This window comes from Aspergillus karnatakaensis (genome assembly GCF_047715665.1).
Source record: "Aspergillus karnatakaensis strain CBS 102800 unplaced genomic scaffold BJY04scaffold_76, whole genome shotgun sequence".
In the NCBI taxonomy this organism is placed as follows: Eukaryota; Fungi; Ascomycota; class Eurotiomycetes; order Eurotiales; family Aspergillaceae; genus Aspergillus; species Aspergillus karnatakaensis.
In genome coordinates, this window is record NW_027395788.1 from 67,892 (window position 1) to 93,295 (window position 25,404).

General features: G+C 50.3%; 11 protein-coding genes across 11 annotated transcripts; 5 read left to right on the forward strand and 6 right to left on the reverse strand.

The window, feature by feature from the left end:
* Positions 1-353: 353 nt before the first annotated feature.
* On the reverse strand, positions 354-1,271 carry BJY04DRAFT_223679 (DUF1445 domain protein; the record flags this gene model as incomplete). Its single annotated transcript, XM_073717761.1, has 2 exons — positions 354-432; positions 505-1,271. 2 exons carry the CDS (start codon positions 1,269-1,271, stop codon positions 354-356), a joined length of 846 nt encoding a protein of 281 aa, XP_073565625.1.
* BJY04DRAFT_151626 (fungal specific transcription factor domain-containing protein) lies at positions 1,199-3,802 on the reverse strand. Its single transcript, XM_073708892.1, has 6 exons — positions 3,407-3,802; positions 3,221-3,345; positions 3,024-3,172; positions 2,785-2,963; positions 2,556-2,736; positions 1,199-2,495 (listed from the first exon to the last, which is right to left on the reverse strand). Exons 1-6 carry the CDS (start codon positions 3,692-3,694, stop codon positions 1,834-1,836), a joined length of 1,584 nt encoding a protein of 527 aa, XP_073565626.1. The 5' UTR covers positions 3,695-3,802; the 3' UTR covers positions 1,199-1,833.
* A 2,452-nt stretch (positions 3,803-6,254) lies between these two features.
* On the forward strand, positions 6,255-7,099 carry BJY04DRAFT_232172 (HpcH/HpaI aldolase family protein; the record flags this gene model as incomplete). The annotated part of the gene is made up of 2 exons (XM_073719702.1): positions 6,255-6,567; positions 6,615-7,099. 2 exons carry the CDS (start codon positions 6,255-6,257, stop codon positions 7,097-7,099), a joined length of 798 nt encoding a protein of 265 aa, XP_073565627.1.
* A 273-nt stretch (positions 7,100-7,372) lies between these two features.
* Positions 7,373-8,928, reverse strand: rbd2 (rhomboid protease family protein RBD2). The gene is made up of 6 exons (XM_073713033.1): positions 8,384-8,928; positions 8,189-8,326; positions 8,049-8,130; positions 7,935-8,000; positions 7,763-7,884; positions 7,373-7,708 (listed from the first exon to the last, which is right to left on the reverse strand). The coding sequence occupies exons 1-6, from the start codon at positions 8,574-8,576 to the stop codon at positions 7,494-7,496; spliced, it is 816 nt and encodes a 271-aa protein (XP_073565628.1). The 5' UTR covers positions 8,577-8,928; the 3' UTR covers positions 7,373-7,493.
* A 113-nt stretch (positions 8,929-9,041) lies between these two features.
* On the reverse strand, positions 9,042-11,258 carry BJY04DRAFT_151668 (sugar porter family MFS transporter). Its single transcript, XM_073708893.1, has 6 exons — positions 10,809-11,258; positions 10,488-10,744; positions 10,368-10,433; positions 9,909-10,316; positions 9,609-9,857; positions 9,042-9,549 (listed from the first exon to the last, which is right to left on the reverse strand). Exons 1-6 carry the CDS (start codon positions 11,023-11,025, stop codon positions 9,169-9,171), a joined length of 1,578 nt encoding a protein of 525 aa, XP_073565629.1. The 5' UTR covers positions 11,026-11,258; the 3' UTR covers positions 9,042-9,168.
* A 342-nt stretch (positions 11,259-11,600) lies between these two features.
* BJY04DRAFT_223684 (Hydantoinase B/oxoprolinase-domain-containing protein) lies at positions 11,601-15,727 on the forward strand (the record flags this gene model as incomplete). Its single annotated transcript, XM_073717762.1, has 6 exons — positions 11,601-11,690; positions 11,770-11,899; positions 11,950-12,041; positions 12,093-14,690; positions 14,745-14,946; positions 15,009-15,727. 6 exons carry the CDS (start codon positions 11,601-11,603, stop codon positions 15,725-15,727), a joined length of 3,831 nt encoding a protein of 1,276 aa, XP_073565630.1.
* Positions 15,728-16,175: 448 nt separating this feature from the next.
* BJY04DRAFT_211035 (GPI-anchor transamidase subunit GAA1) lies at positions 16,176-18,239 on the forward strand (the record flags this gene model as incomplete). The annotated part of the gene is made up of 4 exons (XM_073714346.1): positions 16,176-16,477; positions 16,546-16,784; positions 16,838-17,715; positions 17,766-18,239. 4 exons carry the CDS (start codon positions 16,176-16,178, stop codon positions 18,237-18,239), a joined length of 1,893 nt encoding a protein of 630 aa, XP_073565631.1.
* Positions 18,240-18,374: 135 nt separating this feature from the next.
* BJY04DRAFT_201103 (proteasome regulatory particle lid subunit RPN9) lies at positions 18,375-19,880 on the reverse strand. The gene is made up of 3 exons (XM_073713034.1): positions 19,491-19,880; positions 19,193-19,428; positions 18,375-19,134 (listed from the first exon to the last, which is right to left on the reverse strand). The coding sequence occupies exons 1-3, from the start codon at positions 19,756-19,758 to the stop codon at positions 18,493-18,495; spliced, it is 1,146 nt and encodes a 381-aa protein (XP_073565632.1). The 5' UTR covers positions 19,759-19,880; the 3' UTR covers positions 18,375-18,492.
* Positions 19,881-20,018: 138 nt separating this feature from the next.
* BJY04DRAFT_201105 (class I SAM-dependent methyltransferase) lies at positions 20,019-21,419 on the reverse strand. The gene is made up of 3 exons (XM_073713035.1): positions 21,167-21,419; positions 20,942-21,113; positions 20,019-20,890 (listed from the first exon to the last, which is right to left on the reverse strand). The coding sequence occupies exons 1-3, from the start codon at positions 21,205-21,207 to the stop codon at positions 20,378-20,380; spliced, it is 726 nt and encodes a 241-aa protein (XP_073565633.1). The 5' UTR covers positions 21,208-21,419; the 3' UTR covers positions 20,019-20,377.
* Positions 21,420-22,302: 883 nt separating this feature from the next.
* Positions 22,303-24,118, forward strand: BJY04DRAFT_201107 (complex I NDUFA9 subunit family protein). Its single transcript, XM_073713036.1, has 10 exons — positions 22,303-22,429; positions 22,486-22,639; positions 22,695-22,708; positions 22,778-22,840; positions 22,892-22,986; positions 23,041-23,132; positions 23,181-23,322; positions 23,370-23,528; positions 23,575-23,910; positions 23,961-24,118. Exons 2-10 carry the CDS (start codon positions 22,491-22,493, stop codon positions 24,057-24,059), a joined length of 1,149 nt encoding a protein of 382 aa, XP_073565634.1. The 5' UTR covers positions 22,303-22,429; positions 22,486-22,490; the 3' UTR covers positions 24,060-24,118.
* Positions 24,119-24,350: 232 nt separating this feature from the next.
* BJY04DRAFT_223689 (uroporphyrinogen-III synthase HEM4) lies at positions 24,351-25,381 on the forward strand (the record flags this gene model as incomplete). The annotated part of the gene is made up of 2 exons (XM_073717763.1): positions 24,351-24,645; positions 24,726-25,381. The coding sequence occupies 2 exons, from the start codon at positions 24,351-24,353 to the stop codon at positions 25,379-25,381; spliced, it is 951 nt and encodes a 316-aa protein (XP_073565635.1).
* Positions 25,382-25,404: the final 23 nt, after the last annotated feature.

The following is a 25,404-nucleotide window of genomic DNA, read 5'->3' on the forward strand; positions in this document are numbered from 1 at the left end:
CAGGAACATTGCTTGGTATGACTGGATCAGGAAGGAACAGCCCATTGTAGGTCGTTCCTTCCTCCTATCCATTGCACTGGCAACCCTTGAGACCACGAAAGGAAGGCGCAACCCTATTGAGCCGCAAACGGAAGGTACCTCTTGTCCTATTGCCGAAACGGCAGGAGCGATCGAGGGATGACAGATGCAGCAGGTACAGCCTGGCAGTGGTTCCCTCCCTTCTGCTGGTATTAAGGGCTGGAGAGGAAGAGTGATCAAGCATCGTGCTACTAGTAGGTAGGAGGAGTTCCTAGGCTAGACAGTTATCTGACCAGCCCAGACGGGAAAGGTGCCGCTTAACAATCATGGCTGTTTTAATTGTCGATGGCCAGTGCCGGAATTGAAGAACTCTCCTCTACCTCTTCGGCTGTCAGGTCGGTCACAAACATTGTCCTAGCCAAAGTAATCAGTATCTGTCGATCACGATGAAAAGCAGAACCAAGAGAAGAAGGATGACAGCCTTACCCCGGAAAATGGGTCATAGAGACTCCCGGAACCTTCGCAGCCCGAAGAGCAAAATCCCCCGTTACACCACAGCCCCAAAATACTGGAATCTCACCCTCCTCAGGCTCACTCCACTCTCCATAGTCGACCCTTTTGGCTTCGACTTGAGCCTTCACGCCGAGGTACTCGGCGCCTTCCCACCCCCATGCTACCGGCTCTCCGTGCTGTTTGGTGTAGCGCGCTGTTATAGCCCGTACCTTGTCGACGTCTTCGGACCGATACCAACGCATACTGACGACCATATATCCGCCACTGAAGATTCCGCTTGGACTCAGTTGGACCGATGTGGTGTAAACAGGCGGCGCTTTGCCTTCTATCATGTTTCGCGGTTTCAGTCTCTCGGTGGCTAGCCCGTTCTCGAATGTGAAGGAGCAGCCTAGGAGAAAGCCAACGTGTTGGGAGCTCCATTCAGTGGTTATATTTGACACGCACTTCTGAGCAAGCTCGCCGTCTTGGTAGATGTTGTAGCGTGGGATGTCGGTGCTAATATCGCTATCAGATGCAAGCTTGCTGGCGCGCTCTCCGGGCGCCGTTTGCTCTAATAAGGGTAGGGAGGCAGGGTTTCGGAGACACAGTCGCCTGAAGTCTGCTGCATATTGCTCTGGCACGACGACCAGATTGCAGTAGACTCCACTCGCGATACCTGTGTTGGATCCGCTGATTTCGCCGCCTCGAGCCTGATGGCGGGCTTCGATGCCTGAGCGTTTTGCTTCGACTTTCGCGTCCATTGTCTTGTCACTTCGCTGCCTTTGATGGCTTGAGGGTGGCACTAGCTCGCAATACTTATGAATGCTCGAACCAAAATTTACCCAAGTTCTGAATTATTGGCCGGTGGAGACTGTTAGCTTATCAGTCGGATCTGCCGTCCGACGTCACTATTCGGAGATGGTTTAAGCAGTCGGAGCTCTAGCCCGAAGATCATATGGAGGTCAATTTTCTTCGATAATGCGGAATTCAGAAACCACAATCCAGCTTGACATCATGATCGATTCATCCGAAGCCCAAAAGTAACTATAGCCTGGCTTATGACTTGGCGAAGTCGATCCTTGCCCTCTAATCTATAAGGTTTGTTGTGGACGATCTGGTTACCGACGATCCTCGTCTGGAAGCTCGAGTAAATCCCAGACTACTCCGTATTCCGTACGAACGTTGCAATATGCATCATCATTTTTTGAACCAATAAACCATAGACAAATCCGAAGTCGAAACAGCTCTAGTCCATATGCCAGGTATGCTCACTTCAGTTTGATTCTCGATACCATGAGTGTGAACTTATTTTCTCGAGTGAATTCAGCTTTGCTGGGCACGATCAACGTCAACATCAACGTGGCGCCCAAGCTCAGCAAAGTCGCCCATATCTTCGCCAGTAAGCGTCCACGGCTGACTGGTGTAAAGATTATGGTAGAAGCTGGGCGGCAGCGTTGCTCCTGCCTCGCTCTGAGAAGCCTCAAAGTTCTCAGGCAACGGATCCCACAAGTGGTTGATATCACCCCATATGTCGAGGTCGGCAAGTATTGATTGTGGATCTGGTATGCCAATCTCAAAGCTGTCTTGGGGAAGGCCAGAGTCAACGCCATTTCTTGCAAGTGCGTTTCTATGACCCGCAGCCTGCGCTGAAGCGGAGGCATTGGCGAGGTATGTCTCTTCTGAAGTGTCCATGTCTTGGTTGAGTGGCTCGGTTAAAGGTATTCCTCGAGCTAGAGTTCTGTATGATTCTGGCATGTCGAGGCGGGTGCACAACTGAGCCCAGGTTCTTTGAATTTCTTCGAGCCAGTGTGCCGCGAACCTGTTGTCATAGCTCGCGACGTACCGTATCAGATCTAACGCTTCAGCCAGCCCAGGCGATGGTTGGATCCTCTGATCGACTTCACATGCCGAGTCCAGGATGGCCGTAAGTATCATAATGAACGTTACTGAAAATATACCATCAAAGTCAAAGAAGCCGAATAACGCTACGTGGGTTCCTGTTAGCCTGTTGATCTGCGGCCAAGGGAAAATTGGGATTTGCGTACCTAACACTCTATTCTGGTGCAAGGTCATGAGCACTTTCAAGAGCCGCCTTGCAGCTTCCGTGCACGTTCTGCATAGCTTACCGATAGGCGAAGAATAAAGGACCCCGGGTTGCGGCGGCTTGCCGCTTAGGATAAGTTGAGCCATATGCAGCATAGCCGGACGAATCGTCAGCAAGAGAGCCTGAATTGGCATTAGTCACCCTATAGTACCAGTTTGCAAAGTCCCTACCTGATAGAATATCAGATGAAGTGCAGCCGATGTTCTGAGAGATGAAATTTGCCCTAGTTTCGGCAGTCCGGTGGCGAGTTCCATGGGGATCTCGTCGGATATGTCGTATAGGCTCCTGATAATGCCTTGAACATTCGAAATAAACGTGTCTTCCATTTGCAGGGTTGAGCCATATAGTACTGATGTAGTAAACGTCAATACTGGCCCTGAGTCAATTTACTTTACGAGTGGCGACAGACCTGTGATTATCTGACCATATACTCTAGCCAGCTTTATACTGGTTCGCATAGGAGCTGCCTGGGTGAAGCCAATGGAATCTATAGGTAGCTGCTGCTCGATGACGGCATCGTTTATACCAGGCGGACTTCCGGTAGCCGCAGCTAGGCGCCTATAACTGTCAGGATTGGACAAGAAATTTACAATAGGGGATTCTCACCTCTCCTGAAGATATATTGACCACCATAGGCGATTGATATGTGTGGCTTCAGACTGTAGATAATGTGCGGTAGAAGACTTTCGGTGATATCCGTGGGAGACCGCGAGCCGTAGCGCCGTACTAATCTGCCAAATGTTAGCGATTCATGAGCGCGCATGGTTGATATGGGAGAGTGTCTGAACGGACATAAACATATGCCTCCTCCTTGCGATTGATATTCTGGAGGTAAACGGCAATTAAAGCCAGCAGTTCCACGCCAGGTCGTCCAGCGTTATAGAGTTGGCTTAAGGAGGGAATACGTTCTGCAACAAAGTCAAATAGTGAGTAGCCTGGGAAGCTATCAGATCTATACGCGTCACCGCCAAAATCACCCGTGAGCAGCCTCGCTATCGCAAATACGAGGAGAATCTCGAGCGTCCACAGGTTTTCGGCGTATTTAGAATTTTTTTTATTGGCGTAAAGAAGCCCAATCATGTCTGAGGCTTCGCGAGCATCCACAAGGTTCTGGGTATGGCCAATGTAGAAAACGAGTGTCTCTAAAAGTCTGAAAGCTTCCGGCTCATTTGGGAGCGAGGATATATCGAAGACATGCGTGCTTCGATGTAGTGCTCGTGGCAAGCGAGTTGCTGAAGTATGACCGACAATATCTTGACGATGACCGGATTTGGTTTCATCAAGTAGACTCTGCACTCTAGAACCAAAGGCGTAACTGGAACTTAGCGACGAGTCTGCTGCAATAGCTTGAAAGACCGGTTAACAACCTATCGGATGGGTGTTCCAATGCAAACTTACCTGAGCCTGGTGAGGGTTCCGATGGCCGTGGGTTGGTGGTGGGGGCTAGATTCGAAGGTGTGGCTCCAGGAGGAGGGCCTAGGGAGTCCTCCAAGAATGTGTTGTTCCCAATTCGTGTAGAACCTCCTGAGATCTGGGTAGCAGCGGGCGTTGTTACTGGCGACTCTCCACTCAGCGGTAGGGCTGCTGCTTCTGTTTGAGGTGCTAAGAGTCAGGTGCATATGTCAGCTAGATAAGAGTACTATTACACAGGCTAAGGGTGGATACCAGGGCTTATTGAATGGATAGCATTCTCATAGCTAGCCAGACGAGCCTCTAGATCTTCAATTCTCCTGTCGCTGGTGAGACAGATCCTGGATAAGATTGGCCAGGGCGTACGCTATTGAATATGCCCTCCTCCTACCATGCTCCGAGAAACTGCAATCTAGACTCCGCTTCACGCAATAGGAGCAGGGATTTGTGCCAGAACACTTGACTTTCCTCTGTCTGCAGGTTGAGCACCTAAAATAGCTTGAGTTAGCTGTGTGGTTTCCAGTAACGCATGATAATGACCAGGATAATCAATCTACTGGCCAGTAGAGCAGAGACAGGCACTGAGAGCCGCTTGGCCGATGGCAAGAGGTAACGGGTACCGCCGGTTGAGACTCACGCCATGAGCACCTTCGGGGAGTCTCTGGGCGACCCGCGACTGCGACTCGGAGTCGTCCGCCGGGGCGCGCCTTGACTCGGATTGTGAGTTCGGGGCATCTTCTAATCGCCCTTAGTACCAGGCCAGAAAGCACGTCATGAACAGTAGTGTTTCAGTAACTGCATACCGATAACTCGACAAGGACCATGGACGCTGCAGCTACCATGGAGATGATCGGAAACAACGTCCGGCACCAACGGTCGAGCCATTCACGTGACGACTGATGCATTTGGCAGGAACCGATAGATAAAGATAAGCACGAGCCACAGACTTGGAGAGTATACCTCCGCAGTAGTTAGCACTCGTGCACAGATGGACTAGAAGGCGGTTTTGCTTGACCATGGTTTCCCAACCACGCTTGCTTGTGTATTCTATTGTGGGGTAACGAGGTAGATAAGTCTCGGACATGGCATCCGAGAGAAGTAGACAAGCAAGTTTCATATCTACGCACTGTTTTCCACAGTACCTAACATCTTTAGGATAACGAAGCCATGGCAGACCTATCGACCTGTGCACTATAGACGCTCCAGTCCGTCATCGAGGCCCATGAACTCATCAAGTCCCATGTGCACCGTACCCGGACGTCATTCTCGGCCAGGGCACCGCAGGCCTGGAGCTTCAAGAGCAAGCTGGGAAGCTCGACGCCATTATTTCACCCAGTAGTGGCGGAGGGCTTTTCTCCGGAGCCGCGCTGAGCTGCGAAGGAACCGGAATACGTGTATAAGATGCTGAACCGAGTTTCGAAGGAGCGGACGATGGACGACGAGGATTCCTATCTGGGCAGAGAATTACCCATGTCGAAACCAACACAATTGCAGGTGGATCAACCGGAAAATTTGGAGAATCTCCCTGGTAGATCATTTATGAGCGGCGCCTGATAGATATGCTGTACACTGTTAGCGAGGAAGAGATCCTAGAAGCGATGAAGCTCATTTTTTGAGGGGCTCAAGCTTGTTATCGAGCCTGCTGCTGCGGTAGGTCTAGCAGTCGCACTTTATAACGAAGAGTTTAGAGAACTGGTTGAGCGCACGGCGGGTGAGTCGGGCTGGGATTTGGGCATTATCCTTAGTGGAGGAAATGTTGGTGCTGAAGAATCGCCGAGCTATTTGCCTAGACTAAACACTTTAAATTGTTCAATCTCACAACGGTCTGCAATGAAAAAGTCCACCGCGGCCTTGTATCAAATTAATCATGTCTTGGCCGTTAAGCACGAGTCAAGGAAGATAAGGGCATGCTCCTCGTCGGTCTTCTCGTCCGAAACTGCGTATAGTTAGTATATACTTGTCTGGGCTTTGGCACGCCTTCAAGACCACTACAATGGAGATAGGGGAAATGAACCCTTCAATATTTCAACCTTGATAGAGTCTGGGTCCCAATAATTGCGTACTCACCCCAGAAAACAACAATCTCATCCAACGACTGTCCTGTTCACGCGGGAGGATAAACGGCCGTCGGAGTAGTCATCCGAAATCGATTCCCACTCGATGACTGATAAAGACCAAGGCTAAGTGGTCGCTCTGCGTCTGATCTGAAGTCTTATCGCTGTCCTTCGTCATGGCGTCTCTTTGCTCCAACAATCTCGAAGCCTGCGTGTCCTCCAACCAACTCTGCAAGTCGTTCGGCATCAAGCTATCGCCGAACGCCCAGGTCGTCCAAATCGCAAAAAATGCTGGGTTCGACTCGCTCTTCATTGACCTAGAGCATGCTTGGCTCACCCTGGCGGAGGCAAGTAACCTCTGCAATGTGGGTCATTTATGCGGTATCACGCCGTTCGTCCGCGTGCCTCACCAGTGCGGTAATGGCTTTGTGCAGAGAGTCCTTGATGGGGGTGCGATGGGGGTCATTTTCCCGCACATCCACAACGCAGGTACGTGGTCTGGTATAGCTTCGCGGACTCTGCTGACGATCAACTAGCGGACGCAAAGGCGGCTGTGAGAATTAGCAAGTATCCGCCAGTGGGCTGTAGATCCATGACTGGCCAGATGCCGATCTTCAGCATGCGAGGCACACCAGTCGACGAGACGATCGGCTTCTGTAACAAGTCTGGCTCGACTGTCTTTGCCATGATCGAGAGCAAGGATGCGGTCGAGCGTGCAGATGAGATTGCTGCCGTCGAAGGGGTGGATGTTGTCTTAGTTGGTTCGATGGACCTCACAATTGACCTTGGCAATGGCGGCGAGTTCGACAGACCAGAGTATCGATCATCCCTTGAAAAAATCAGCCAGGCATGCCGTATCCACGGAAAGGTATTCGGTGTGGCCGGAGTTTATGACAACCAAGAGCTTCAGAACTGGATAATTAACGAGTTGGGAGCGAGGTTTATGCTTGTTCAGCAGGATTCCTCCTTGATATCGTCGGGTGGAGGCAAAGCAGTCAAGTCTCTTCCTACCGTCAAATAGTTTGCAACCAAATGGATATCAATTATAAACGCACAGTACCCAGAATAGCATCTCTTTCTCAATGCCCCGCGCTAGATGACAGAATACACTATCGGTATCTCGTGCCATAGTTAGAAATACTGCCTGATGCTCATTAGCCTAATGCATCAAAGAGGATAGTAACGAGGTACCCACAGCAACGATGCTTCTCTGGACTCAAAATTCGAAGGGATGGTCGAGACGATGGGAGGACCTTTTTCGCCTCGTGACCTTTTCTTTCCATTGATCGTGACCGTCACCATTATTCATTAATCTATAGATAAGTATTCTGCAGAATGTACAGCCGATTATGAAGGGCGCTATTATAGGTAGATATACAGAAGAGCTGAGAACTCCCAGACATGAGAAAAGCCTATTAACCAAGACGCTGCGTCGAGCCTGCCATAAAGCTCATTGGGGTGCCTCGTTCGCCCCCAGAAGCGCCGGCGGTTGGAAGGACTCCAAACCGACCGTAGGTCTTCTGGTCCACTGAAACGTAGTGTGGTAGGCGTCCCAGCAGATTCAACTTGCCTTCGATCCACCTCAGAACCTTCTCGGGAGGAACCAAGAACTTGAGGTAGCCGAGTCCAACTAACGACGATGGATTAGCTTCCACTGTAACATGACTAGCGATTGAAGACTCACGCAGGTACCCAATGAGTACAGAGCACAGATGGCCAAGCAGGCTAGTCTGGGCAGCTAGCATCCAAACGACCACACAGATAAACAGGGGCGAAGTCCAGGTTGGAATCCTGAAGTCACCAATGCTGGTGTATAGTTAGCGCAGCGTAGGAACGAAATTGAGTGAGGGACATACCTGAAATGAGGGTTGGACTTATATGTCCTGATAGCTTCGGATCCGAGGAGAAGGAACACCCACACGCTACTTATGTCAGTCACTAAACAATGGTGAAAGTGGTAGAAACCTTACCTTGCACCTACAACCGCATTGTTTCTATGGAGAATGAACTTCTCAATGAGAAGATAAATGCCACCGGGGAACGTAGAAAGGGCTGGTTTGCAAGTGTGAGCAAGGTGAACCGGTCAGCTTTGTGTTTTCAAGATACTCACGTCCGATGAACAAAGCGATAGAAGTCAGAGTCCCGTGTTCGGCCTCGAAGCGCTCGAGTAAAGGGGTCAGGGCTAGGAGATTGATAAAGGTATGGAAGAAGCCAAGATGAACAAGAGGATAGGTGTTGAGCCGATACACTGTGGTCTGTCAGCATCTTCCGTTGGGTCTGTGGCCTCGCCAAGGGGCAATCATACTGGTCGTCAAGTTGACCTCCTCCGGCGATATGCGACCCCATTCCACAACGCTCCAGACGGTTTGCAATTCAAGCAACCAGAATATTATTATGGCCAGGACCACAAGTCGTGTGAACAACGGTAGGCGAAGTAAGTACGATCGAACCCTCGAGGGGTTGAATGGCAACGGAGGAAGCGCAGCCGGGGAAGCCATCTTAGATTTAGCGGCCAGATGGTTATGCGAAAGGAGCGGGATGCGGCGAAAATATACGAGGATAGGCAGACAAGCTTGTGCAGTCTGCTTCCAGGGCGTAGCAGAAAAAGCACTCCGCAATTGCTGATGCAAGTTGTTGTTACAAAAAAGACTGGAAGAGGTGTTGCAACCTGGCTCGGAACACGAAGAGCTCTGGAGAAAATTGAGGCGCAGTGGGATTGACGGCGATCCGGATTGAAAGGGACAAGTTCGTGTGAATGATAAAACAAGCGGAGAGAAGCAATAGAAGCAGCGGTATTTGTACGCCGCCGCTGGCTGAAGTCAAGATGGGAAAACGCGGCTTCGAGTCGCGAGCTGACTTTCTTTCTTCCTCGTTCCTGGCCGATTGCTCGGTGGAGTCTTCGCCCGCGGATCCCCCGTGTCACGTGGGCTGGCCACTAGTTGGTGCCTTAAGGCAATAAAAATGCTATTTAGGGCCAGAAAATAATGATACCTAATGATACCTACCTACCTAAAGTTGGTCTTCTATGGACAACTAATCAGACAAGGTACGGCAAGCCGCGGTTCAAGTAATGGCCGCTCCTTCCAATTGCTAAACCGATAGTACGGAGGTCGATCCCTTCTCTTCGGTGTCTGTCTTGGACTGAATCGCCTCATCGGCTTTTGCAGCCTTGTAGGCCTTCATCTGTTGTGGCGCAAGCCCTTCGCATCCAAACAAGAGATCCATATCCTCCAACGGTACACCATTTGTCTCGGGAACAAACAGGTACATATATATAGCTCCAAGGACCGTCATCGATGCGAAGAACAAGAAGGTTCCGTAAGTTATGTTTTTGAACATGTATGTCACGGCATATGAAGTATAGAACTCGCCCAGCCAATGAGCACATGTCGTCATAACCATGCAGAAGGATCGAACGCGCGTTGGGAAGATTTCGGCTGCGATAATCCAGGGGAGATTCCAACCGACTGCCTACGGTTGGTTCGAAAGTTAGTATTAACTAACCAAGAAAGGAGCAGATGGCGTCTTACATATCCGGCACCGAAGATATAGATAAAAGCCGCTGCTGAGTTGCTAGCTGCGTTCTGATCTTGCTCGGTATTGAACGACTCCGTAATTGACGAGTATGCTGCCAAATAGTACATTGAGAAAGCACACATGACTGAGCCAACGAACAAGAGGGGCCTTCTCCCAAATCGATCAACCAAGAAGAGGAATGTGATAGTTGCGACAACGCCCTTGACAATGCCGTAGATACCTGTTGAGAATAGTTTTGCGGACTAACTAGTCAGCACATTTCGTGGCCAAGATTGCTTTAGGAAAAAACGTACAGATCCCTTATATCCTATAACCTGGAAAAAGGTGACTGAGAAGTTGTTCATGGCATTGATGCCTGTACTGTTCTGGAAGATCATCAAAAGGCAGCCATGAATAAGACGCGGGATTATTTTCATGTTAAAAGTCTCGGATAACACGGCTCGGAAGCCTGAGGATGATGTGATTAGAAGCTCGTGCTCCATCTGCCTTTCATAATCCGACAGTTCCCCAGTCACGTATGGATCATCGGCAGAGATCTGTCGTAGCCAGACCAGTGACCTTTGTGCTTCCTCTCGGCGCCCACGCATGTAAAGCCACCGAGGAGATTCGCTAAGGAAGAATAGGCCAAATATCATAAGGGTAGCAGGAATAAATTGGAAAGTGATCGGAATGAACCACTGGCGATCACCGACGGGAGAGACCTAAAAGAACGTGAGTCTCTCAACATGAACAGGATGTCTGCCTAGACGTACGTGTTTCTCGACGCCATAGTTTATCCAAAAGCCAATTATTGTTCCAACCTGCAAGCCGATCTCGAACTATTCACTCGATTAGCCTGATATACTTGAGCAAAACATACACAGCGAACGTACGCAGCCAATAATTCCTCCTCTAGCAGCAGCAGGAGCGCACTCGGAGAGGTATTGAGGTATCACGAACGATGTGCCACCAATCCCCATTCCACTAATAAGTCGACCAACATAAAAGGCTGGTAGGTTGCCGTGACAGGAAACCTGCAGGATTACTCCGATGTTGAAAACACAGCCTGCCGCTACTAAGGCAATACGACGACCGAAACGCTCATTAAAGTAGTAAAACATCATAACTCCGAAGAAGGCACCTCCCTGGACTGGGGATAAAAGTAAGTGCATGATCCAATAGAAGCAACAAGTGCACTGCATGGGATACCGTACAGGTGTTGACCATGTGAGCCTGGATGGCACTGGCATCCTTGTCCACCAGCTCAAACCTTTCGATGAACGAAGGAAGGGAGAACACGCCGCCAATGAAGGCCAAATCATAACCAAAAATGACGGATCCGCCGGCTGCAACGAATATAACCCAAAAGAGTTTCAAGTTATAGACCTGAGATGGAGTGGTATTGTCCTTGCTGTTGAAGGCGAACCCCATTTTGACGGGTTAGAGAAGTATAAGGCCAGAGTAAAAGAGGTTCTGAGGAGGGAGTGGCGGCTTGCTGCATGGGGTCTTCACTCAGGAGACCGAGCAGCTCTTGGTATATAACTAGGACCGGCGATCGGACCAGGACGTATTACTCTGTGAGCCAACTTACTAGCTTTACGCAGATCGACCATCTTTGATAAGAGCCATAGACCATCTAGGTAATATGGCGTATGGTTGATTTCTGCCCCGTGGGGGAAAATGATAACGTATCATGGCATGATGGCTGAGTCTTCTTGGGGTCCACAATCAGAGATACCTTATCAAATTTGGGGTCATCGGACGACGTCTCCGAGCTAGGAGTCGGCGTACACCTCCGACAAAACAAATTGGCTCGGAGCTCTCATCCGTATAACAGCACCAGTGCTCCTACATAACTCTTGGTCATGCGGGGGGCTGATAGTTATCGGAACGACGCTCAGCTTATTGAGTGGTTGTATTGACTTAAAGCCAGGGCAACGCCAAGGTGCTGTGAGGTGGAAAGTGTTCTATACTTAGTGGAACAAACACTGAACAAGTTGATTAAAATGGGCTCCATCGGATACACTGCACCAGTCAGCGACATCAAAGTGTCAATAGGCGAGCCCAAATACTTTGATTGCATAGATCAATTGAGCGTGCACTAACCTTGTCCGAATAGATCGCGGCGGCACATTCACAGATGTCGTTGTTTTATATCCTAATGGCTCTGAAAAGGTCTTCAAGCTGTTATCCAAGGATCCAAAGAATTATCAAGATGCCCCAATCGAAGCCCTGAGGAGGGTCGTTGAGGAGGCCACTGGTACCACGATCCCAAGGGGGGTGCCGCTGGACTTGAGTTGCATCGGTGGGTTTAGATAAATTCCTTGATGACCGTCTTCACTGACATCTTGACAGGCTCCTTGCGAATGGGAACCACAGTCGCCACGAACGCTTTACTCGAGCGACAGGGTGCCAAAACCGCGTTGTTCATAACCCGTGGCTTTGGAGTAAGTTGAACGGGACATCCGAGGTGCTCACAGCTAATACATAACCTGTAGGATCTCCTTAAGATTGGAAACCAGTCTCGCCCAGAGATGTTCGCTCTGAACGTGAAGCGGCCAGATCTGTTATATGCTAAGGTTGTGGAAGTGCCAGAGCGTGTGACGCTGCACGACTCGACATCATATAGAAGAACTGACGATGAGTTGCTGCCTGCGCCCATCAAAATCAACGGGCCAGCGGTAGAAACCACCAATGACATCAAGATCAAATCAGACTATGTGGTTATTGGGTTGTCCGGCGAGAAAATACGGATAATGGAGAGGCTCGACATGGATGTCACTAAGAAGGAGCTTGAGAAGACGTTTTCGGAGGGATTCAGGAGTATCGCAATCTGTTTACTGCATTCATATACCTTTCCAGACCATGAGTTGGCAGTGGCGGACGAAGCGAAAAGAATCGGTTTCACGCAGATCTCGATCTCCAGTCAATTATCGCCTGCCATCAGGATGCTTCCTCGAGCAAATTCAGCGGTCACAGATGCCTATCTGACGCCAGAGATTCATACTTATCTCGAAGGATTCAAGGCTGGTGTTGACTCCCAAAGTCTGCAATCTGTCAACTGGAGAATAATGCAATCAGACGGAGGATTGGTACACCCGTCGAAGCTGTCGGGTTTAAGGGCGTTACTTTCTGGCCCAGCAGGAGGCGTTATCGGATATGCTCGAACATGCTATGTGCCTGACAAACCAAAGGCCGTTGTTGGATTCGATATGGGAGGAACGTCAACGGATGTGTCCAGGTATTCAGGATCGTTGGAGCATGTCTTTGAAACCACAACGGCTGGTGTTTCCGTACAGGTTCCGCAGCTTGACATCAACACAGTGGCTGCCGGTGGTGGAAGTGTATTATCATGGCAGAAGGGTATTCTGCAAGTTGGTCCCCAGAGTGCTGGCTCGCATCCCGGGCCTGCTTGTTACCGCAAAGGGGGACCAGCAACAATCACAGACGCCAACCTAGTTCTTGGGCGTATCTTACCTGAACGCTTTCCATCTATTTTCGGACCGTCTCAAGACCAGCCACTTGATGTGGCTGCCTCCTATGGAAGACTTGAAGCTTTGGCTGCTGAGATCAATCGTGATCAAGGTACTGCACTCAGCGTACACGAAGTGGCCAGTGGTTTCATAACAGTTGCGAACGAGACTATGTGCAGACCAATCCGAGCGCTCACAGAGGCAAAAGGTCATGCTGCGTCAGATCATATTCTTGCCGCTTTTGGTGGAGCTGGTGGACAACACGCCTGCGATATAGCTCGCGCGCTAGGTATAAGAAGGGTTGCCTTGCACAAATACTCTTCCGTGCTGTCGGCGTACGGGATGGCACTCGCAGACACGACCCAGGAAGAAAGGAAACCTTCCTCCGAAATCCTATCTACGCCGACACAGCCGCATATACAACAAGAGTTTGATGAGCTAAATGTTAAGGCGACCAGATCCATTCGCGAGACCGACACAACGTGCAAGTTCATCGAGTCAAGTTACTTTCTGAATCTTCGATATGAGGGTAGCGACACCTCTCTTATGATAGAGAAGCCGAAAGAGTCATGGGACTTTGCCACCCGGTTCATACACCAACACTTCCAAGAGTTCGGTTTCACTCCGACGGGACGGCAGATTATCATCGACGATATCAGAGTCCGGACAACGGCTAGGACAATCTCATTTGATGCCCCCGGGCTCGGTGAGCTAGACACCATCAAAGAAACTGGGCAAATCCAAACTAACTCAACAACGCCGATGTTCTTTAACGAGACCGGACTCATTGATGCCCCCGTGTTTTACTTGCAGGATATTCGGGTTGGAGAAACAGTAAAGGGACCAGCTATCGTTATTGACCAGACACAGACGATTGTCATCACACCAAATGCTACTGCAACTGCGCTCTCGTCAATGCTTGTCATTGACGTCGAGAGCCCACCAGCCACAGCCTCAGGCGCCGTCATTGACCCTATCAAATTGTCTGTTTTTGCTAACAGGTTCATGGGAATCGCCGAGCAGATGGGTCGTGTATTACAAAAAACGTCAGTGAGCACCAATATTAAGGAGCGACTTGATTTCAGCTGCGCCATTTTCTCGGCTGATGGCGGACTGGTTGCCAATGCTCCTCATGTGCCGGCGATGCTGGGTAGCATGGCCAACTCGGTACGGTGGCAGATCAATCATTGGGAGGGCGACATCAAAGAGGGTGATGTATTTTTGAGCAACGCGCCGCATGCTGGCGGCGCACATCTCCCGGACTTGACAGTCATCAGCCCTGTTTTTGACGCTTCAGGGGAAAACGTGCTTTTCTGGACAGCATCCCGAGGTCATCACGCAGACGTCGGTGGAATAGTCCCCGGCTCGATGCCAGCCATGTCTAAGGAAATATGGGAAGAAGGAGCTGTTATTGAGAGTATCAAGATCATTGAGAATGGGGTGTTCCAGGAGGAACGGCTGCGGGAGGCGATGGTGGCGGTTCCTAGCCGATTCCCCGGCTGCGAGGGGGCAAGGTCCTTCCAAGACAACGTCACTGACATCAAAGCTCAAACAGCCGCGAATCACAAGGGTAACAGCCTCATTGGATTGCTGATCAAAGAGTACACCCTCGATACAGTCCTGGTAAGCCCGTAGTCCAGCTGACTCCCGGGAACTTTGTCGCTAACCGGTTCTCAGTTGTACATGAGCGAAGTGCAGAGAGCCTCTGAGAACGCCGTTAGAGAGATGTTCAAGAAAATCGTTAGAGAGAAGGGCCGTTGTGTCTTTGAAGCCGAGGATTTCATGGACGACGGCTCCAGGATCTTGTTGAATATCAATATTGACCCTCAAACGGGTAGCGCAGACTTCGACTTTACTGGGACGAGTCCTCAAGCGTACGGTAAGCCTTCAAGCACCCCAAGACTCACTTCAAGAGCACTGCTAACGAAAGTACCTTGCCAGGTAACTGGAATGCCCCTAGGGCCGTGTCCAACGCTGGAATTATCTATACCCTGCGCTGCCTCGTGGATGGTGATATTCCTCTCAATCAGGGATGCCTTCTTCCTGTCAATATAATAATCCCTGATGGCTGTCTTCTAGCACCGACAAAAGAGGCAGCTGTGGCAGCAGGGAACGGCTTGACGAACCAGCGTCTGGTTGACATCATTCTCAAAGCCTTCGAAGTGTGCGCCGCAAGCAATGGTTGCATGGCCAACTTTACCTTTGGGCTCAGCCAGAAGAATGGTTTCGGATACTATGAGACCATCGCGGGCGGCAGTGGTGCCGGGCCATCCTGGGCTGGCGAGGATGGTATCCATTGCCACATGACCAACACGCGCATAACAGACCCCGAGATCTTGGAGCGCAGGTATCCTGTTCTACTTAAAGAGTTTAGCCTCCGGAAGGACAGTAGAGGGGCCGGTCGATTCAGAGGTGGCGATGGCATCGTTCGGGAGATCGAATTTCTCATCGACATGCACGCCGGTGTCCTCTCAGAGCGCCGTGTATTCCAGCCATATGGAATGGCCGGTGGGCAACCCGCCGCTAGGGGAGTGAACCTGTGGATCAGAAGCAGCGGGCAAGTCATTAATGTGGGAGGAAAGGCATCATGTCATGTGAAGGCTGGAGATCGTCTGAGAATCTGCACACCCGGCGGTGGTGGTTACGGAGAGGTCCACTAGGGAGATGGCCAATCTAGAGTAATCCGTTTATAGTCGGTTTTGGGTCCATAGCACATAATGTTCAGTCGAATTGATGAAAACCAGACCCAAAATGAGTGCCAGAGTGATTGCTCGTAGAGAAAAGAAACGGGGTCCGATCTGGTGGGTGGATGGATCCTGTGCAGCTGGTCTCTCGCGGCCAACGTAAATTTCCATGTGGAGAGCCGATCATCTCAGCCCTCGAGGGGGTCAACTTCTCCAAACTCCCACACCCATGGATCAATATCCATAAAGGCCTCAGATCCATGGCATTGAAATGTAAGCTCAACTTAGTACTCCCTGCATCAAAGCTATATCCCCTTCACCGCGCGCGCGTTCTCAGTCCCCATCCTTCGTAAGGGGATTTTCCCAGTGCCGCAAAAGGACAGCTCAGAGCTCCCTTGACATCAACCATACTAACCGAGTGATCATGATAGCTGCGCTCCGCAATCTGCGGAAGAATCCGCACTTTATCTTCGTCCGATTACCGTACATACTCTCTTTTCTCTGCATAGCGGCTGGCGTGACATGGCTTCTCCTACTACCCCTCGACGATTACTCCCGCAAAACATACATCTCCGAGAACGCGCTTCTGCCCGGTCAGGTTCATGCATACTTTTCCGGCAGTGAACAGCATATCTTCAGAGGATACAAGAAGGAAATAGAAGGATTGCTTGGCAATCATGGTGGCGAAGAGGTCCAGGGGGAACAGAGTGACGAACGGACGCCCGTGTACGTTGGAATCTCAATCTCGCGATGTTTCAGAGACGTTAGTTACTGATTCGAATTGCCATACTTAGAATATCGGATAAGATACAATCGATCTTGAAAGCCGCCGGTTTGAAGGTAGCAACGCAGGGCTACGAGTACACGTCCTCGGGCATCACACATCAGGGGGAAAACATTTATGGTATCATCCAGGCGCCCCGCGGAGACGCGACGGAGGCGATTGTACTCGTTGCAGCTTGGAAGACTATAGATGGGGAACTGAACCTCAACGGAGTCAGTCTTGCACTGACTCTCGCGAGATATTTTAAGCGTAAGCTCGTCGACACGCGCCACGAACTCTTTTCACTGACAACCCTGCTGCAGGATGGTCTTTATGGTCAAAAGATATCATCATTGTGTTCCCGCCTGATAGTAAGTCGGGAACCCAAGCTTGGGTCGACGCGTACCATGACATGCAACCACCTACGGTTCAACCTTTACCGTTGAAGAGCGGCGCCTTACAGGGAGGTCTAGTGATTGAGTACCCGTTCGACCACCGCTTCGAGTACCTGCACATAGTCTATGATGGCGTCAACGGCCAGCTACCCAACCTCGACCTTTTCAACACCGCCGTGTCGATTGCCGGTGGCCAAATGGGCATCGGAACGCGGTTGCAAGAGATGTGGGAACACAATGGTAGCTACGAGAAGCGGCTGCAAACGATGCTGAGGGGGATGGTCAAGCAAGGTTTCGGATACGCTGCCGGCGCTCATAGTAGCTTTATGCCCTATCATATTGATGCTATCACCCTACAGACAAAGGGCAATGGCTGGCAAGATGAAATGGCACTAGGCCGCACCGTCGAGGGTCTTTGCCGCAGCTTGAACAACCTCCTTGAGCATTTACATCAGAGTTTCTTCTTCTATCTTCTGATGCAAACCCATCGCTTTGTCAGTATCGGTACCTATCTTCCGAGTGCAATGCTTATCGCAGGGAACTTCACCATCATGGCAATCGCCCTCTGGCTACGAACCGGTTACTACAAGGGGCCCGACGCTGTTGAGTCCACCACCGTACCTGGAGGCCAGAAGGCGAGTGAGAAAGCCCAACTCGTCTCAAAAGATCAGGCGGCTGTTACAATCGTCCAAGAACCTGCTGGCAAGGTTGCAGAGCGCCAGCTCGCTCTTCCGCTGACACTTGTCATCGGCCTACACCTACTAGGTCTCATCCCATTGTACATCTTCAACAACCTCTCCCATGATGTAAGTCCCAGTCACTCATCATCACGCGCTAAATGCTAACACCTACCCAGTCCTACACCCTCGCCACATACATCTCCATGGCGGTAAACGCTATCCTCCCCCTTACGCTCTCTTTCCTGCTCTCCCAAGACTCCTCTCCGCAGCAACCGCACCTCATCAAATCACTATCCCTCCTCCTCCTCGGTCTCTTTCTCTCAACCCTCGCAACCCTTAACTTCTCCCTCGCCTTGATTATTGGCCTCCTCTGCGCTCCTCTCTCCTTCGTTCACCGCTTCACCGCTGAAACGAACCCTATCATCCGGTATACGCTTTCTATCCTGGGGCTGGTGGCGCTGAATATTCTCTCCCCGCCTGTTGTGTTATTGGCCGGGTGCGTGTATTTTGGGGCTTCAGTTGAGACAGTGCTGACTGAGGCGGCTTTTGGGTGGAATGTCTGGGGCATGTGGACGCAGGTTGTTGTTTGGTGTGTTTGGTGGCCAGCTTGGGTTGTTGGAGGGGCGCTGGTTGGGGGCTCGTTGTTTTAGGTCTAGGTCATCATTAATTTTCTTAGGTAGTCATTTGGGATCAAGGTTTATGTATAATTGTAAATAATCTCTATCTATTTAGAAGTGAAGGGGGGGTGTACATTTACAGTCAATTGAGAAATTTCAGTCTCATACTGTTGTTCATAGTGGTTCATGTGTGATAATTCTAGTGCAGTCGTACATACATGCATGCGGGCAACGATGAGTTTTGTAGATATAGTGCAGACCGACAGATCAGTAAGAGATAACTCCTCTATGCAGCCCACACGTCCTTTCCAACGCCCTCAATCCAGTGGCCCAGCTGGTTAACACCAGCATCCCAGTCCTTCAGTCTATTCCGCATGCCATCAATCTGCTTCATGTCCAAAACCTTGGGCTGCACCCAGTGGATCTCAGCGACTTGAGCGACCTGATCGATGGCTCCCTTAAGCAGGCCCAGTGAGAGCGCCTTCATAACCAAATGCTCGATCTCCTCCGGCTTCACTTTTGTCTCTGCAGAAATGGACGAGAAGGTCAAGTTGCGGTCGTGCGGTGGGCGGCGGAATACCATCTCCGTCAGAGCCGCCAATGAAATCTTTTGGTATAGGAAGAAGCGGTGCGCTTGTAGGAGCTGGTTCTTGGAGATGTTCCCGGCGAGGACGTCATAGGCGGTGAGGTCGCCACGGTTAAAGGCGAAGAGGAGCTCACGAAGCCAGCCATGTGGTGTCTCGGTCAAGGAGTCCAGTATCGGGTGTAGAAGGAGTTCACCGAAGTTGTAAATAGAATCTGAGACGAGGGCGGCGACGCTGAGGTTGTATGCGCGAGAGACACGCTCGGATTCGGGTAGGTCCTCTAAGTTGATGCAAGCAAGGTAGAGAAGAGCATTTTTGTAAAACGAAGCAAATTCTTGCTTAGCCTATGTTTTCCTTAGTTCTGACTGGTTGGCGGAGCGATATGAGGGGGACAGAGCATACGTGGTAGTAGTCGGCGTTGACTTTGTAAAATGAGGCATGGACAACAGTTTCGACTGAGTCGAACGAGTCAAGTACCTTCTGGCACACCTCGAGATCCTTCTGTGCACCGTCCAGATTTTGAAGGCGTTGTTTCACATCGGCGACCTCTGCAAGGGCATAAATATAAGCGTCTTGTGACTCGGGCTTGTTCACCTTATCGGCGAGTGATGTGAGGAAGGAAAGTCGTTCTTGGTCATCTAATGAGAATGTACTTTAGCAAAGGCTCTCCAGACTCCCGTCCGGTACGGTAAAGACCAACCTGCACACTCTGTTGACGCCATCAAGCCCAATGAGACGAAGTTGAGCTGGTTGATCTTGTCGGCGAAGCTGAAGACAAAAGTCTTGAATATCGGTAACCGCTGAGGAGCGCTCTCTGGTAGGCGAAAGTAATCAACCAAGGCATTGGTGAGCTGGTGCCATAGTTTCCGCTCCCAGAAGTCTTCGAAGCTCAAGAAGGCCGCCTGGTGCTGTTCGGGAGCTTGCTGCAGTTGGTCGGCGAGGAAATCGGAGATCTTTTGATTCTCCATGGTGACCGCACGAAAGAAAATATAGCGAGAATTAGACGATAGGGTATTGAAGGTGGTTGAAGCAGATAAGGTGGCGGAAGTACTTGGGGAATCTGTTATGATGAGAGACGAGTTGGATGTGCTGGATGGATGGCTTGGCCGGCTGATGGAATGGAAGCTCAAGCGGCGCCTTTGCTCCGCCCTAGCCACAGTTCCCGCAACACTAGCCACACTACACTGGAGTATTCTAGCCCGGCTTCTACTGTTCACCACATGCGACCTTCCACCTCCATCATTAGCTTATTCTGCCAGTCAAGAAACCACGAAATACACTGAGCAAACGTTCACTGGACATGTCAAATTACTATCATAGATGGATCAAAGTCGTGAAGTCAACATGTGACATCCGCAAAAACAATGACATGCCCCACATAGTAACAGCAACATCAACATCATCATCTCAGCAATCCCTTGACCACGAAGTATAGATAGCATACTATCTATCGATGGAAGGAACAGGAAATGGCTGAGACTGGGATCTTAGCTAATAATAAAATCGATGACGAACTATAGATGCCTGGTATTCGTCCGCACAATCCACCTTTATTCTGCACAACAAAGTGGCAAAGGCAAAAAGCCGTCACTTCTGTCCTCGAGCTATGAAAATGGTCTTGTGGAAAGTGTTTCCGTCCCTGTGGAACTCCAGCTGCTCTTCAATGACCTGGAATTTGAATCCGATGCTGATTCCTGCCGCCGCATACATCGTCTGCATCTCTTCGTGGCTGAAGCCGTGCTTCGAGATAGTGTTCACAACCTCGCTTGTGTGATGCAACCCATGATCTTGATGATGCTCTGGGATCATATCCACAATCATTAAGACACCCCCCTCTTTTAGCCTTTCACTTAGTCGGATTAATGCTTTCTTGGGATGCTCAAAGTGGTGAAGTGCCATGCTAACAACCACAACATCGAAATCAAAATATTCTGGTCCGGAAACTTCAGCCGGCGAAGACGAAGACTCCGCCAGAATATCAGTCCTAATCCCAGTCACTGTATCGGAATAACCTGCTTCAGCAACGTTCTTGTTGAACTCTTCGATCATGCCGTCTGAGATGTCCATTCCTACCACCCGGCTGACATATGGCGCAAGAGCCTGGATGAGTCTTAGCCATTCTGCTTCAACAAAAAGAACACTTGGCTATACCAAAGATATATGACCTGGACCGCAAGCATACTCTAGGAGTCTTATATCCTTGCCTTTTCCCGCTTCGGTATCAGACCAGACATCGCTAACCCAAGTACGCTGGCCTTGGACGACGCTGATCAGGGTTTCCACAACTTTTGGGAACTCAGATCGATAGGTGCGAGACTTCTGGCTGTATTATCATAAACCTTTACTCAACATGAATGTAGTTCACAAGCTACTTACTTGAACGTCTGACGGTTTCTCTCTGCGAAGTCGTTCGACATGTTGCCAGTTCAAAAAACAAGTAAAAGGTGAACAGAGACTAAGACGAGAAAGTAGATTAGTATTGGACCTTGTATAGATGTAATGAAAGATACTGAAAGATGCTGGAGAAGTTAAAAGGGTCAGGATAAGAGTTGGCGATATTTATGCTTTTCTGGTGATCCCGCCAAATTTAGTCGGAGAGATATTCGGAGACTTCCACAAGCCATGTATCGGAGCGCCTGGCGCCAGGCAGCTGAACTGAGTCGCCAATGAGTCATATCTAGTCATCACATTAAATGTTTTCCGGTATATTGAATGTATTCCTCAAGGTTATGACTCTCTTGAACCCCCGGCCCCATCTAGTTCCTCACGTGATTACAACATAGCCCTATCAGAGACGCAAGATATCCATGAACATTGCGAAACTATGCCTGTAAGATGTATTTGAACAAATACTGCAAGCCTATATGCACGTCGAGGGGTATCTTAAGGGGCATTCTACCTCGTTATTGTGAAAAACGCCCTTCCGCATCGACTTCCACCTCCGTAAACACGACTCTGAGGGGGGCCTACTCTTGCCTCCTCAGGAGCAGATTCCAGATTTCGAATAAAGATACATTTGTTGAAGGCTCTAGGCTGAGAGCACAGCTTACAGAAACTTTCTCGCCGTCCCTAGAGCAAAAGATCGGTCAGCTTGAGAGTGCACTTAAATCCGGTTTCAACAGGCACAGTATCGTTGAATTTCGCAGTCGATGTCGAGGGTATCTTCACCCTTAGCCAATTTATATGACTTTCTAGCCATTCGAGTCCCAAATCAACGTATGCTATAGCCGAGAAAAAATTGCAAGTTGACGCAGCTCAAGGGTGGTAATATACAAATCCTGCCTCAGGCACCAGCATACTTTGCTGGCGCGAGCCAATTAAAGCTCGGGAATAGTCATACGCAAATCACGATGTAGAACTCGAGCACACCAGCTCACAGTACAACCAACGGAATAGTTAATAGCTCCTCAAGGTAAGTAATATATGGTAAGTATTGTCAAGTATTCAGTGTAAATATATGCTCGATTTTACCGCAGTCCTTTGATTCCTACGCGCCCTCAGAGTCGCGAGTGTCTGAATCAGGACTAGCGCCGAGGTCCCGTGCCGACAGATTGCTCGTGGAGATGAACGACTTTCGACCTCATCAAAGACCGCTCGCCGAGCTTCGCGCCCTCCTTCTCTCAGCTTTCACCCTCTGCTGTATGGATACCCCATGTACTCAATTCGATTATCTGCCCATCTGACAACCGAATTAGAGACAATGCAGAAGTGCCGGGCGATCAATTCCGTCCTGGGGTCTAGGACGTTCGTCCCCACCCCTCGAGTCCAATTCCAGGTGCAACGCCGGAATCTCCAAGATGTCACAATTACTAGAACTGGAAAGCCTCTTCTGAAGGTCCAGGGTGGACGGTACTTGCTCAATTGCTTCCGACGTGATCCATAGTGCTGACTAGTTCCGTCATAGGTCATCTCTTGGAGGTACCTTACCAAGCCCTTGTCGCTCCCGCTCACCCCCAACGAATACCTAGTTAACGCGAATCGTGATAGGACATACTGCGACTGTCTTTGGTGCTACCGGTTTCTTGGGTCGTTATATTGTCAACAAGCTCGGTATGTCTAGCGACCCGGCGGCAATAGATTCTTAAATTGACAACCTTTCAGCTACACAGGGATGTACAGTAGTCGTTCCCTACCGTGAGGAGATGACCAAGCGTCATCTCAAAGTTACCGGTGATCTTGGACGAGTCGTTTTCATTGTACGGGTCTCGACCGCGATATAGCAGCATACATGCTAACCCGGCCGCCTCCAGGAATATGACTTGCGCAACACCCAGTCGATCGAGGAGAGTGTCCGCCATTCCGATGTCGTCTACAACCTTGTGGGCCGTGAATACCCAACCAAGTTCGTTGCCCATTGCTGCGCGCCAGAGCTCCGCTGACTATTACCCAGGAACTTCACATACACCGACGTTCACGTCGATGGCACCGAGCGCATCGCGGAGGCTGTGGCCAAGTACGACGTTGACCGATTCATCCACGTCTCCTCTTACAACGCCAACAAGAACTCTCACTCTGAGTTCTTCTCCACCAAGGTCCGTCTGATCGTGACTCTTTTCGAAATTGTATCTGATTCTCGCAGGGATGGGGTGAGGAAGTCGCGCGCAACATCTACCCAGAGACAACTATTGTTCGACCGGCCCCTATGTTCGGGTTCGAAGACAGACTGCTTCACAGACTCGCCAGTGTGACGAACCTGCTCACGGCGAACCACCTCAACCAACGCTCATGGCCCGTCCACGTAAGCCGCACTATGATAAGTATGCGAGCAAAAGCTGACTCTCTAGGCAATCGATGTCGGCACGGCTCTTGAGCGTATGCTCCATGACGATACCACTGCCGGTCAGACCTTTGAACTGTACGGTCCCAAGAACTACTCTCTCGCCGAGATTGCCCCCTTCGTCGACCGCGAAATCGTGAAGCACCGCCGTCACATCAACATTCCCAAGCGCATCTTGAAACCTGCTGCTCATCTTTTGAACAAATATCTGTGGTGGCCCACTATGAGCGCCGATGAGGTTGAGCGCGAGTTCATCGACCAAGAGATCGACGAGACAGCCAAGACCTTCAAGGACCTCGGCATCGAGCCAGCTGAGATCTCTGAGCTTACTTTCCACTACCTGGTGAGTTCTGCTATTCTGTTAGCATCGTACAGCCACTAACGTCTATATAGAAAGGCTACCGTAGCTCCTCGTACTACGACTTGCCCCCAGCTACTGAGCGGGAGCGAGCAGAGGAGAAGAAGTACGTGCACGTTCTCGACAACCAGTAGTCCTGTTTCTTTAGTGTACATAACCTTACTAGACGCATTGATTTCGTTTGTTCAAAGTGCTTGCGTAGACCTGTCCAGTCAATCTGCTATTGAACGTTCAATTTATACATACTATAAATATACTCTGTATGTTAGGTAGTTTTTTTTCATCACATCATAAGCTCCGGAGCTTCCCCGCTCCGCTCCGCAATCACTGACGACAAACGGACCCAAGTCTGGTCTGGCCCAACCAAACCTATATCAATCAATCAAGTACGCCTTTCGCTCACGCGCCAAACTCATAGCAGCACAATGGCTTCAGCCTCCGGCTCTCCCCCAAAAGCCCCGATCCTCCTCCTAAAGACTAAATCCTCCCCGCACGACGGCTACGACGAATTCTTCTCCGCCGCAACCACAACACCACCAACAACGCCAATCTTTATTCCCGTCCTGTCGCACAATTTCCACAACAAACATCTTTCGGATATAAAAAATCTCTTCGACAATGGCTGTCTCCTTCCCGGCTCGAACCGGCGCTACGGCGGGCTGATCTTTACTTCACAACGCGCCGTGGAGGCTTTTGCGGGGATGGTGGAAGGCGTTGATAGTATGCTCTTCTCAACCTTCACCTCAGAATCCATTCAGTAAGAATAAAGCTAATGAAGAACCGATTGAGCGAACCTCCAGGCTCAAAACTAGAGAATGCCTCTCACGACCTACCCTTATACACCGTCGGCCCCGCAACCGCGCGCTCCTTAACCACACTCCGAGACCAATACCTACCACACGCAACGATCCACGGCGCAGAGACAGGGAACGGGGGGAACCTAGCAAAGTTTATATTAGAGCATTACAATGGGCTCTTTTCCAGATCAGCGACCCAACCACAAAGTGATACAGAAGCCACCCGGAAGCCACCCCTCCTCTTTCTCGTTGGCGAAGTCCGCCGGGATATAATCCCAAAAACACTCACGGATCCCTCCCTCCCATCTTCAGAAAGGATAGCCGTGGAAGAAGTGGTCGTGTATGAAACAGGGGTGGTGGCTGGTTTCGAGAGTGATTTCGAGAATACGTTACGACGGTTCCAGGATGAAGAGGTCATTTGGGTCGTTGTGTTCTCGCCGACGGGGTGCGATGCTATGGTTCGCGTTCTCAGGCGGGAAAGAGAGAAGGGTAAGGCAGGAAGAACGGTGTTTGTGGCGACGATTGGACCGACGACGAGAGACCATTTGGTTAAGGAGTGTGGGTTTGAGCCGGATGTTTGTGCGGAGAGGCCGTCGCCTGAGGGGGTGGGGGAGGGTATTAGGCATTTTATGATGAGGATGCAAGAGCAAGGGACATGAGACTGGTTTCACCTTGCTGAAAG

Excerpts from the sequence above, each read along its gene's own strand:
- BJY04DRAFT_151626 (XM_073708892.1), bottom strand. The coding sequence starts at position 3,694 with ATGATTGGGCTTCTTTACGCCAATAAAAAAAATTCTAAATACGCCGAA. Across the intron at positions 3,346-3,406 it reads AGGAGGAGGCATATGTTTAT|ATTAGTACGGCGCTACGGCT; the intron begins GTCCGTTCAGAC and ends AACATTTGGCAG. Across the intron at positions 2,964-3,023 it reads ATATGGTCAGATAATCACAG|TACTATATGGCTCAACCCTG; the intron begins GTCTGTCGCCAC and ends TTACTACATCAG.
- rbd2 (XM_073713033.1), bottom strand. The coding sequence starts at position 8,576 with ATGGCTTCCCCGGCTGCGCTTCCTCCGTTGCCATTCAACCCCTCGAGG. Across the intron at positions 8,327-8,383 it reads GGAGGTCAACTTGACGACCA|TGTATCGGCTCAACACCTAT; the intron begins GTATGATTGCCC and ends GACAGACCACAG. Across the intron at positions 7,709-7,762 it reads TGTACTCATTGGGTACCTGC|TTGGACTCGGCTACCTCAAG; the intron begins GTGAGTCTTCAA and ends CATCGTCGTTAG.
- BJY04DRAFT_151668 (XM_073708893.1), bottom strand. The coding sequence starts at position 11,025 with ATGGGGTTCGCCTTCAACAGCAAGGACAATACCACTCCATCTCAGGTC. Across the intron at positions 10,317-10,367 it reads ACTATGGCGTCGAGAAACAC|GTCTCTCCCGTCGGTGATCG; the intron begins GTACGTCTAGGC and ends ACGTTCTTTTAG. Across the intron at positions 9,550-9,608 it reads ATATCTTCGGTGCCGGATAT|GCAGTCGGTTGGAATCTCCC; the intron begins GTAAGACGCCAT and ends AACCAACCGTAG.
- BJY04DRAFT_201103 (XM_073713034.1), bottom strand. The coding sequence starts at position 19,758 with ATGGAGAATCAAAAGATCTCCGATTTCCTCGCCGACCAACTGCAGCAA. Across the intron at positions 19,429-19,490 it reads GGCGTCAACAGAGTGTGCAG|ATGACCAAGAACGACTTTCC; the intron begins GTTGGTCTTTAC and ends CATTCTCATTAG. Across the intron at positions 19,135-19,192 it reads TCAACGCCGACTACTACCAC|GCTAAGCAAGAATTTGCTTC; the intron begins GTATGCTCTGTC and ends AGGAAAACATAG.
- BJY04DRAFT_201105 (XM_073713035.1), bottom strand. The coding sequence starts at position 21,207 with ATGTCGAACGACTTCGCAGAGAGAAACCGTCAGACGTTCAA. Across the intron at positions 21,114-21,166 it reads AGAAACCGTCAGACGTTCAA|CCAGAAGTCTCGCACCTATC; the intron begins GTAAGTAGCTTG and ends ATGATAATACAG. Across the intron at positions 20,891-20,941 it reads GTCCAGGTCATATATCTTTG|GCTCTTGCGCCATATGTCAG; the intron begins GTATAGCCAAGT and ends AGACTCATCCAG.
- BJY04DRAFT_201107 (XM_073713036.1), top strand. The coding sequence starts at position 22,491 with ATGCAGAAGTGCCGGGCGATCAATTCCGTCCTGGGGTCTAGGACGTTC. Across the intron at positions 22,841-22,891 it reads TTATATTGTCAACAAGCTCG|CTACACAGGGATGTACAGTA; the intron begins GTATGTCTAGCG and ends ACAACCTTTCAG. Across the intron at positions 23,529-23,574 it reads AACGCTCATGGCCCGTCCAC|GCAATCGATGTCGGCACGGC; the intron begins GTAAGCCGCACT and ends CTGACTCTCTAG.